At 39.5% G+C, this 12,541-nt stretch overlaps 1 protein-coding gene across 2 annotated transcripts in view; it reads left to right on the forward strand.

The window, feature by feature from the left end:
* Positions 1 to 12,541, forward strand: part of TFEC (transcription factor EC) — a 135,951-nt gene that overhangs the window by 34,499 nt on the left and 88,911 nt on the right. For both annotated transcript variants that reach the window (XM_082043530.1, XM_082043531.1), the window contains exon 2: positions 8,663 to 8,909. In XM_082043530.1, coding sequence (XP_081899656.1) covers positions 8,709 to 8,909 — 201 coding nt within the window. In that variant the 5' untranslated portion in view covers positions 8,663 to 8,708. The remainder of the gene's footprint in view (positions 1 to 8,662; positions 8,910 to 12,541) is intronic.

A 12,541-nucleotide genomic window follows, 5' to 3' on the forward strand; every position in this document is an offset into this window, starting at 1 on the left:
TGTAATTTATATCCCTTGGTGGTTTTCCGTTAATTAACCCAGTGACTTTTCAAACCTATAAAAATTTTTGCTATGTAATCCTCTGACAAAAAGTAACACAGTTTAGACATAAGTTACATCTAACGCCTTTGCTGTTCTTTTCATCACCTTTCAGTTTCTGCGGTGTTTCTACACAAATAGATGAGAATGATACAATATTTGGGGTATGGATACACTGTGAATTTAAGCCATGACATTACCTTGTTTTCTGTGTGGTTTGTTTCTAATATTGTGCCTGCTGGTTTGATTACTATGACCATTGTATTTTACATCTTAGAGAACTGTTGTTTTTAGCTTTAAAATCCTTTCCCCAGTGGTAACAACTAGTTCCATAAGAGCCTCTGCCAATAGAGTACAAACGTAGAAATGTGATCCACCAAGTAGATCACATAATTTTTGCTGACAGCAAATTTCATCAAGCATTTTTAACTGACCAGTCAATGTCATGAGACCTTTCAGTTATACTACCTTTTATAACGAGCAAATTTTGTTACTTTATTCTGTACAGTTTCTAGAGACTATTTCTGAACATTTGTAACATCCAGTGATACCTCTTAGATTTTGCTAACAGCCTTCATTGAGAAAACTGACAACTTATCTCTATTTTTCTTTTCCTATTTATCAGCCTGATATTAATCCTGATGATGAGCTCCCTTATTCTGTGCCATAGTCCTCTTTAGCCATCTTTCATGAGGGAACTTCCTAAAAACCATTCAGAAGTCTCAGTGAAATGTGCAAGCTGCCTTCAGTTTTTCCACATGTTCAGTGATTCCCTCAAAGAAATGTAAGAGATTTGTAAGGCAGGGTCATTTTCAGCAAAAAACTCATCAGCTCTATCTCCTTGAATTGTTACAGGTATTGTATGTGTCTGACAGTCTCTCCCTTTTACAACTCTACCACTTTGTTTGGCCTGAGCATCAGATCCACAAGTGCAGTCAATGTAAGAAAGGACTAACACTAATCTTTCCCTTAGATGAAGCCGGCAACAAATCTGAGAGCTTTCTCCTCAGCTTCATAAAGAGGCAAGATAAGGTGGCTACATGCACAGCCAGCGCCATTTTTGTGGGTCATCAGCTGAAAGCTTACTGATGCTGCCCTTTCTCTATGTCTTTTTACACTTGTACTTGAGGCTGGCCACTTCTACAGAAGGTCAGCATGACACACAGCCTTCACGGTGGTGTAGGCAATAATATTCAGTTGTCCCATGCACATATTGTTAGGCCGCCACCCAATGCATTTCAACACACTGCTGGTGTAGAGTGGAGGTAGGAAGCCCTCAGTGAAATTTAGCTGCTATCCTGTCTCACCACCTGCTGCCTTCATAACATGACCTAATTGTCATAAGGGTATTGGGTTTTACTGAACACCTTCAAGTGAAACAGTTTTCTTTGGTTCTAGGTATTTCCCAAATCATAGAATCATAGAATGTTCTGAGTTGGAAAGGACTCACAAGGATCATTGAGTCCAGCTCCTGTCTCTGCATATGACAACCCCACAGTTCACACCATGTGTCTGAGGGGATTGTCCAGTCTCTTCTTGAACATTGTCAGGCTTAGGGCTGTGACACCTCCCTGGGGAGCCTGTTCCAGTGTTCCACCACCCTCTGGGTGAAGAACCTTTTCCAAATGTCCAACCTAAACCTTCCTTAGCACGTCTTCCTGCTGTTCCCTTGGGCTCTGTCATTGGTCTCCAGAGAGAAGAGATTGGTGCCTGTCCCTCTTCCTTCCCTTGTGAGGAAACTGTAGACCACAATGAGGTCTCCCCTCAGTCTCTAGGCTGAACAAACCAAGTGACTTTAGTCTCTCCTCATATGGCTTTCTCTCCAAATGCTTCACCAACTTTGTGAAGACCAATGACCATGTTGTCATTCAGATGTTTTTCAGTAACTCCCAGAATAATCTTCTCCATGATTTCGCCAGGTGCAGAAGTGAGGCTGACAGGCCTGTAGTTGCCGGGGTCATCCCTGTTGTCTTTGTAGATTGGGACAACGTTTACCAGCTTCCAGTCAACTTGGACATCTCCAGATTTCCAGGAGCACTGAAAAATCACAGTGAGTGGTTTTGCTATGACATCAGACAGCTCTTTAAGCACCCTTGGGTGAATCCCATCAGGCCCCATTTTCTTGTAGGGATCTCTCTGCAGTAGCAAACCCTGTACAAGTTCTGGATTGATTGAGAGTTTATTGTTCACGCAGCCAGAGTTCTCTCTATTTTCTAACACTGTCAATTGTTAAAGAAAGACTGGAAACAGTATAGATGGGCAGTAATGAAGCTTTTGGTAGGAGGTTTTCTTCAAAAACTTGTTTCTGTGTGAATGGTAATCAAGAAAAAAAGTTTGTATATGAGATCTTGCTACTGACTTGCCTTTGAGACCTATATTTTTAAAAAGTTGACAGCAGGGGACTCTACATTTTCTTTTGCTGCAACTCCAGCCTGATCCCTCTGCTGTAGTGACCTCTACACTTATTTTGTCTTTCAGTGTCTTAAAATTTAGTTTTCTGTGCCGTCATTCACATTGAACCCTGAAAAGAAGATACATATATATTTATAACGATAAAAGAGAAAGAATTTCTTGACTGTTATGGTCTTCTGACACTTTATTAGCCAAGTGTACATTTACATTCACCCTTACAGGTCTCCCTGTGGTGGCTCTGAGCTCTGCTGATCTTGTAGACAAATGATGGAAACATCTGACTTAGAGTTTTTTAGAATCAAAGAAGACTGAGAGGGAAAAGACCTACTAGGTCATTTTGTCCATCCCCTGCCAATACAGGATCATGACCTACTGTACAATAACTTCACTAATGTTTTGCCAAGTCTCAATTTAAACGAATCAAAAGATAGGGATTACACCACTTTCTTTGAGACAATATACCCCTGTTGCTTTGTATTCTTTGTGAAGAATTGTTATGATACTCTACTTAATATTGTTTCTTTCTTGGTGTTTATATTTTTTCATATACATTGTGTTAAAACTTCTATATTTGTCATGTAATTCTTTCGACCTTTCTTCATAACTCAGGTCCTAAATCCCTTATCAATGTTTGCTGTTTATTTTAATTTAATTTACCCTCACTTTATTCATCTTTCTGGTATAGGCTGCTCAATATGTACTTCTCATTAGATTATTCTAGGTGTGATTCTCCGGTGTTAATGTTCTACAGCAAGGCTTTTGCCTGAGTCATAATGTGATGCATATGGATATGTAATTCCAAATCTCCTGGGTGTCCCCCTTTATAGCTTAATGTTGCTGTATGACCAGTTCTCATTCTTGTCTTTTATTGCACCAATATACTTTTTGCACACTGCTGAAATCCTATTTTGGTGAATTATCCTTCCAATTTCCCAGTAAGCCCACTTGTTCATTAGCTTCATTAGTTAGTGTTCTAACTCATCCTGCACATTTCCCCATGTCCTTTTGCAATATGTAGAAATTTTTTTTTTTCAGAAGTTCTGTATCTTATGTTTTACTCAAACTGAAAATAATAATAAAAAAAAAGACAGACTTTGAGTTACATAAACTGTATTGAATTTTTAAAAATCAATTTATTCTTTCCTGGAGCCACAAAGACTAAAGTGTTATAAAAGTAAATATACATTTATTGCTTGGCATTGCTGCAGATCAAAGTCAAGGTTCTTTGGATAACCTCACTGGATATTTCCAAACCAGTATAACTTTACCTTTCATTTAAACATAAGCCTTATGCAAAATTCTTATGAGGTGGTTTGTTTTTTTTTTTTTTTTTTTTTTACTCTTAAATAACTCATATATGCTTTTAATTTTAACTCAGCTTTTAAATTTCTTTCATTTGCCTTGAAATTCTTTGACTTGTTGATCTGACTAGAAATTTTTTAAAGCTTCAAACTATTAACAGAAAAAATATAAAAAAGATATTACATGTTTTTCTTGTGCTGCTACTTGATCAATTATGAAGAAAGCAGCATAGGAAGAGGCAAACTGTGTTTTAAATGACTGCAGAAATTAAGCAGGATTGACCTTATTTAGCTATTTGTAAGCTGTTATTCAAAGCATAAGTTGGATTTCAGTTTCAAAATATTAGTTTAACTTTTTACTTTTTTAATTGCAAAATTGCTGAGACAAACAAAACTTTTATAAATGGAAATACACTTGAAATTTCTGTATGGATTTTATATGTAACATTTGTATACGTCACTGTTCTCCTCCCCCACTCATATAACTAGAGGACCATAAATATGCATTCCTTAATAAACGTGTTTTCCTTCGCTGTCAAACTTGCTCCAGGCAAGAAATTGGCAAGCAAAGAGTTAACAAAAAGGTCAATGAAATGTGAAAAAGTCTAGTCCTCTATGTGTACAGAAACAATATTTGTGGTGATTTAGATGTCTTTTATGTTTCTATTCCTCAAAAATAGATTTTTTTTGATTGAACATTTACAGTTATCCATTGACTGAAATAGATGACTGCCTTAGGGCATTTTTGAAGGGGAAAATGAAAAGAAGAATGTCTTAAGTCCTTTGTTCAGAAATGCTGCTCTGCATATCCAGTAATTTTTTAAATACAAAGACATACCAGTCAATGGGGAGTTTTGTCTGCAAAAGGACTGCAAGATTAGGTTCTTAGCACGCAAGTGTGACCAGCAAACAGGCATGATAAGACTGCAGTGACCGGTAAGGGGCAGTTACAGCCTTCTTGTCAGTGTTCATATTTCATATTTGAGTACTTTGGCCAAAACAGGAGAGAGGACCAGCAAGGGAAGGAAGAGAAACTGCTCACACTGCAGAACAGTTGGGAAGCAAGCCCAGCTAGGCCCATGGATGAGGCAGCCTGGTGCTCAGACAGAAGAATAAGGCGATCTTCTGGGAACATGGGAAGACTTTGGTTTTGCTGAGCTGTAGTATGGAGCTGACTGCGCACGTAATTAATCCAGGGCCTGTGAATTAAAGGCCATGTACAAAGACTAACCATCTACTCTTTGTGGCTAAAGAGCAGCGTTAGCAGTTAGGAGACACAGCAAGTTGCTGCTCTTTGTTTCTGAATCAGCACAGATGAGTTAGCTGAATTGTTTCTCAGCTTTCCTTCCTGCTTGTATCTGTTAGAAGAGGCTGCTGTGAGAAGTAATGTGGCAGTTTTTGTCATGTATTTACATTAGAGTCTCAGTTGAAGGTGCTCTGAAAGAACAAAGCCTGATCCTTGTCCTAACATATATTCTGGACACCCAAGCAGTGCTCTGTGAAGAATCGCAAGGGTCAATGTTACTGGAATAAGTTTTAGAACTGATGTTTATTTTGTGAGAAAAAAAAGAAGAGGGGATGTTGGAGTGTTAAAAACTTATGTTTTTATTCAGTTACAGTAATCCACTATTTAGTGCATATTAGCCATTGAAAAAGCCTTGATCAAAAGGAAAAAAAACTACAAGGCTTTCTTCTCTGCTGCTGCTGGCACTACCAAAAATGTTCTATGTAATGTTTTAAATTGTTTATTGTGTTATTGGATACATATTGACATCTTAGCTCATAACAGCTACTTAATGGCTATTATAGTTTAACAGTTTCATAAAATGCATTTTTAAAAAGACCCTAAACAGGCATTTACATAACGAGAAGAAATTTGGAGTGTCGGAAACATAAAACACATTTTAAAAGGTCCTGTTGATATACATTGGAACATTGGCTAAATTAATAAATTCCATTTTATTGGAATAGAATAGAATAGAATAGACTAGAATAGAATAGACTAGACTAGACTAGACTAGAATAGAATAGAATAGAATAGAATAGAATAGAATAGAATAGAATAGAATAGAATAGAATAGAATAGAATAGAATAGAATAGAATAGAATAGAACAGAACAGCTTGGTTGGAAGGGACTTAGAACGATCATCTAGTCCAACTGCTTGACCAATTCAGGGCTGAAGGAAGTTGTTTTGACAACTTGCTTGACTTTAATAAGTCCTTTGAAACTGTGTCCCATAGTATCATCATAAACAAATCAACAAATTATTGAGTACACCGTATATGGTGAAGTAAATTGAAAACTGATTGAACTGCCGAGCTTCAAGTGCTGTGATCAACATCACAAAGACTATGTGGAGACCAGTAACTAGTGTGTCCCTCAGGGGTCAATACTGTGTCAAATATTTCTCAAAATCTTCAGTAATAGCTTAGATGATGGGTCAGAGTACAAGTTTGCAGACAATAGAGAATCAAGAGGAATGATTGCTATACCAGATGACTGTGCTGCTCTTCAGAGAGGCAATCTGTAGAAATGGGGTGCCATGAATCTCAAGAAATTCAACAAATGGAAATGCCAAGTCCTGCACTTGGGGAGGAATAACTTCCCCCACTAGTGCAGCCTATTGCTGACCATCTGGGAAGCAGCTTTGCAGAGAAGGTCCTAGGGCTCCTGGTGGACCATTAGCCAGCAACGCAGTCGTGCAACAAAGAAGGAAAACAGCCTCTCTTTGGGTGCATCAGGAACAGCATTGCATCACCTGCAGGCTGAGGGTGTGATCTTTTGCTTTTCCTCAGCACTGGGAAAACTACAACTGTAGTGCTGGGTCCAGTTCAGGGTTGCCTGGCATGAGAAAGACATGGACATGCTGGATGGAGTCAGCAAAGGGTCACAAAGATGCTGAAAGATTTGAAGCATGTGAGTTATGTGGAGAGAGTGAGAGAGCCAGGATTGTTCAGTGTAGAGAAGGCCCAGGAGGATCTTCTTCATATGTATAAATATCTGATGGGGAGTAAAATAGGTGGACCCAGGTTCTTCCGAGTGATGCCCAGTGACAGACCACAAGGTAAAAGGCACAAACTGAAATGGAGGAAATTTCGGTTCCCCCATTTTACTGTGAGCATGGTCGAACACAGGAATAGGTTGCCTGGGGAAGTTGTGGAATCTCTGTCCTTTAAGATATTTTAAACTCAACACGGTCCTGAGTAATGTGCTGTGGCTGATCCTGCTTTGAGCAGGTCAGTTGGATTAGATGATGCCCAGAGGTCCTTTCCAACCTCCCCCATGATGGGATTCTGTGGTTCAGACAGTTCATTGTACTATACTTTGTTGTGGTCATTAGAGATTTTGGAAAACTTCTTTCTTTTTTTTTTTTTCCCCTTACTTTTCAGAGAAAATCAGGTCATCATTAAAAAAAAGGCAGTCCACACCATGGTGTATCACTTCACAGAATCACAAAATCACAGAATGTTAGGGATTGGAAGGGACCTCAAAAGATCATCTAGTGCAATCCCTCCGTTGGAGCAGGGAACACTTAGGTGAGGTTACACAGGAAGGTGTCCAGGCGGGATTTGAATGTCTCCAGAGAAGGAGACTCCACAACCCCCCTGGGCAGCCTGTTCCAGTGTTCTGTTACCCTCACTGAGAAGAAGTTTCTTCTCAAATTTAAGTGGAACCTCTTGTGTTCCAGTTTGAACCCATTACCCCTTGTCCTATCATTGGTTGTCACCGAGAAGAGCCTGGCTGTTTTGGTTTCTGTTTATCTGATAGTGTTTGGTCTCCAGGGCCTAGGCCAAGGAACAGGAGATCTCATGTATCATGCTGTTCATATTACAAAAAATGCTCACACTGCAGTGAATTAGTGATGGTGTTCAAGCCTCACTGTATTTCCTGGGGACAAAGACAGTATACACTGGTATAAATGTGCTTTTAGTTTAAAGGGTTGGAGGCTGATCCTACAAACCCTTTCTACCATGGGTAATTCTAATATAAAAAGTTTTCTTCCTCAGAGCCATTAATTTTGAAAGTGTTACTCTTTGCACAAACCAGCCATTCTGTTGTATGTGGCTATTTGGAAACTGGACTGTGAAAATATTTCTTCTTCTAAACATAGAATGATAATGTGGATGGTTGTTAGCAACGCAATTCCTCCAGCAAATGGGAATGGTTACTGCATACAGAATCGGTTTTACCTTCATTACTTCTCGAGAGGTTACTTAAATATCTATCTTATCTGCTATAGTGCTATAGAGCAAGTAAGAAACAGAATGTGGAAAAATGAAGGCTTCTCATATCAATTGTGTTCCTTTTTTTTTTTTTTTTTTTTTTTTTTTAACTGGCAGTTGTTCCTATTCTCAAGTGTTTGTTTCTACTTTAATGAGGATACCAACTTTCATCCAGTGAGATGTGTGGGTCACTTTGTTATCGCACTTGCACACACCAAGGCAGTACACCAGCTGGAAATTTTGACTTTCAGCTGAATTATTTTCCTGCAGAAAATGGCTTTCCTTTTGACATATTTTAATGTACTTGCACACTGAGAGGAAGAGTGGGTGAACAGAAAACAGACTGTTTTAATAACCCAGCAGTCACCTTTGAGATTCATACATGTCCACTTTTTTCTTGCGTTTGTACCTAATCCCAAGAGACTGGTACCTGGCTTCCCTTGGAATAACAAAGTCAGTCACAAACGTCCAAACATGATTGTTAACTGAATGCCAACTGTTTCTTCTCATCTTTTTTTTTTTTTTTTTTCCATCAGTATGTTAGAGATTGTGTCCTTATGGGTGCCTTATAACCATAACATTAATTTGGATTTATATTTAAGGATTCTTATTTTTTTTTTTCAATAGTAGAGGTACATTGTTCAAGAAATTAAATTGCTGCTTCTATTTTGTGTGTGTTTTATAGTGATTTTTTCAGCTCTGCTAATAGTGGCAAGGGAAGAAATAAAGCAATGCTGCAGGCACTGACTGGACTACAATTTCAGCTCAGAGGAAAGCTACAGGATCAAGAGTGGACAGACAAGCACCCTCAAGAAGAAGCCCATGCACATTATTCACAGTGTCATATGCCAGTTCCACAGTATCCTGGGTTCAATGGATTTTTTCCGGTGGGAGCACACTTTTCATCAGACAAAGCTCCAGCAATCTCAGAGGTACCTGTATTACCACCAGATGTTTACAAAGCAGATTGCTGATCACGGTGTTATCTGCAGAAAGCTATTCTTAATTATAACATATTGAGCTTGTTTTGAAGGGCACGTAAATGAAATCCAGGCGGGAGGTGCAGGGTTAACCTGTCGGAGTTAACACGTTCTAAAAAAATATGTAGGGCTCAAATAAGCAAATGGTAGAGTATTACCTAACTAGGTCTTGTCCCCATTCTGCCCCAAAACATAAGCATTAAACCATTAATTTTAGGATCAACTCTCTTAACCATCTGGGGTAACAATTTACACTCCACCTTCCCTTTGGATAGTGGAATGTCTCTGGAGTTTTCTTTCCACACCATGCTGTAATTCCAGCCAGCAGACAGGCTGAGGTCCAGCTGGCAGGGAGCAGGAACAGGGCTCAGCAGCTCCATGCCTGCTCCCTTACCCTGTGACAGAACAGGCAGCTTCCCATGACATGGAGAGAGAGGACGCTGCCTTGTGGTAAGTCTATGTCTGGCAGATGTGTTCTTGACATCAGCCATTTGAGAATACAGTTTTTTTCGTGCACTGCTCTTGGCAGCCTGAGGTGGTCCTGGACTGAGGTCTGGTCTCCAAGCTCCAAGGACAAGTGATGGGGCACTGGTTTGGTACAGTGGCCACAGTGTTTGGTACAGTATCGCAAAGGCTGCCCAGTCTTTGGCATCAGCAGGGCCTGGGCAGGGGTGCAGAACAGCCCTTTGTCAGCCATACCATCTCTTGCAAGCCGTGCAAGAACAGATGCTATAAAACCATCATGGAACAGATCAGATGATGCCACCATATTTCTATCTGTTGAAAAAGGAAGTAACTGTGGTATTTCAGATACCACATGGTGGCAGCTGTTGATAAAGGCTGATGTTAATTTGGTGTTCATTTTTAAAACTGAAGAATGATTAATTGCAGTGAATGGAACAGCCAGATAGCCGTTTCAGAGATGTTACATCAAGAATGTTCTGATAGCTTGGTATCTGATACACTGACCCTTTCTTTCTCATTTAGCATTGGTAAGGAAAATAAAAAGATAAGTAGAGATTCAGCTGCTATCCAAACTCTGAATCCAGCAATGAATATTTTAAACCTTTCTTTGGCTGCTAATGAACTTTCCCTCCAGTTCTTGCCACTCCCTTTCTCTTCTGGGCTCCCTTCACTCTTCTGTTCCTCCAGTACTCCTCACTCTAGCCTGGGGAAAAGAAGTTTGAGAAAAATAATAAAGTTTTTATTTATTCCTTACAGCTTTTCTGCCCCTGTGGGCATTTGTCTGCCTGTCTGGCTAATGTGCTGTAATGAATCTGCTCTCTGCCACACACACATGTATCATCCTATCAATCAATGAGAGGAAATGCTGAGTATGGTGAGCGCTAACAAGCACTCAGAGGGGTCAGTATACCAGTGCACTACAGTGGCAAGCTACTTTCCCTACAGGCTGCTTTAATTGGGGGAGCATAAATGAGAAAGCATATGGCTGGCACCATGTCCTCTTGCCAATCTCCCCACTTTGGCAAAATGACTCTCTTTGCTTTGATTTTTTCAGGGCAGTGCTGACCCTCTTATGGCTCCTGCTGGAAGGCAAATCCCTTCCAACTCTTTGGAAGTCTCTGGGTTAACTGGGGCAAATGGAGATGCTGGAGGAGCTCGCTTGCAGGGGCTGGCGTGTAATCAAAGGTTGCTGAAGAACCTGTAGGGAGAACACTTCTTTGCAGGTTGGAAATCACCGGAAGTGGGAAAAGGTGGAGAAAAAGTAAGGAGGGGGCTGAGGAAAAGTAAAGCAAGGGGAGTGATGGCACAGAGAAATGGTGAAGGAAATGGGAGAGAAGGAAACTGGAAGGGCTGAGGGAAAATGGTGAGAAACCCAACGAGAGGAAAGGAATAAAGACGTAATTACAAAAAAGATGCGGAAGGTCATATATTAATATTACTGGAGAGAAATACTAGAAGTAGAAAAAAAAAATAGAGAAAGCTAAAAATTTAGCTCTGCAGAAGTCAGGGCGGACAAGAAGCAACATCTCCAAAAGGTCTCAAAGAAGATCAGGTTACCAGAGGAATTTTTGAAAGGCAGGTTTCAGGTTTTAGACAAGAAATCATGCCCAACCCATAATTAAATAGCAGTGTTTTAAGTTATATTCCTAGACGCAGGTTGACTTCTAGACGTGATTTCTTTTTACCCATTTGTGGGCTGCCAGCATGCCATTAAGGACTGATTGTCATTGCTCTGTAACAAGACTTATGATTGAGTAAATTTTCTACTGGAGGCTTCACAGCAAAGCCAATATGTCTTTTGTTGTCTGTCTGAAAGGTGAAAAGGGATTTACTAGGAAGAATGGAGGAATTGTAAATTTCTGAGGGATTATAAAGTCTAAGGTGGGAATTTGGGGTTAACAGCATGAAAGGACAGATCACTACGCCTTTCTGAAAATCCCATGTTTTCTTTGCATGGACTGAAGTTCTGGTGTTGATAGGTGTAATGCATTTAGATGGCAGTCAAATGATAAAAATATCTTAAAGCAGTTTTTCATTGCTCAGAATGAGAACTAATGAGGAAGCCATTTTGAGTGAAGAGCTGTCCTAAAATACAATTGAGAACACAGTTTTTGAGATCAAGGATTTGGAAAGGTAGCAAGAAAGGGTTAATTTGGTGTTTTAGAAAAACAGTAGCAAAGGCTTAGGGAAGACAATTCAAAGTCTGATATTCATGCTGGGGCCTCTTTTTGTGATGCAAAACCTGGATCTAGATTAATTTCTGTGTTGATCAAGGAGAGTCACCTGTACTCCCTAAGAAGGCAGGTTAACCTATAGAAACAGCAGAAGCCATAAAAGAGCTGTCACATTTTCTCCTGCAGTATTTGTAAGCCCTATAAGTGAAGAAACTTTGGCTTTAGCAAACATCTGGATTGGAAATTTGAAAGAAAATGCAGAGGAAAGTAGGATGCCATTTATGACTCAAAAAGTGTGACTTCTGCTCTTGAATGAGTGCCTGATGAGGTACTGAGCAACATGTAGTGAGAAGTTCCATCCTTCCATCAGTGAGCAAAGGACAGGTTCCTACTCTCTGTGCTTATGCCCTGCTGCCCTTTTCTCAGGACTGCTCCAGTATCTTAGTCAACGTTCAGCTTAGACAATGACTAGAAACACACTTTGAAGGAAAATTTTTCTTTAGGAATGGCTTTCATCAAATGTTAGTTTTGGAAATTTTAGTTTTTTATTATTCAAGGAATCAATCAAAGCAAATGTATTATTTAACATATCAGGTTGCCAGTTATCTCGTTCCTTCTCTCATCATTAAATGGATATGTTTGAGTGAAGGTTAAATTATTTAATATATATATTCCTTTTCCAGCCTCTCCTTCTCCATGGCATGCCGTTTGGCTGTCATTGTTGGACTGTGTATTCGCAAGTTCAGGTTTGTGTATGTCCTTTGTAAAGACCATTGGCAACTTTTAGGTAAAAAGAACAATAGTATATTATAAGAATTATAATTGCTAAAACCAGAAATGCTCATTAAAATACAAAAATTCAAAACAAGAACTCTTCCCTGGTGAGAAGGTGTTATGACTGGAAGAACTCTGTTGTTATGGCAATATTTTAAAAGAGTGAACAGC

The sequence above is a fragment of the Streptopelia decaocto genome (genome assembly GCF_964273445.1).
Source record: "Streptopelia decaocto genome assembly, chromosome: 1".
NCBI lineage: Eukaryota > Metazoa > Chordata > Aves > Columbiformes > Columbidae > Streptopelia > Streptopelia decaocto.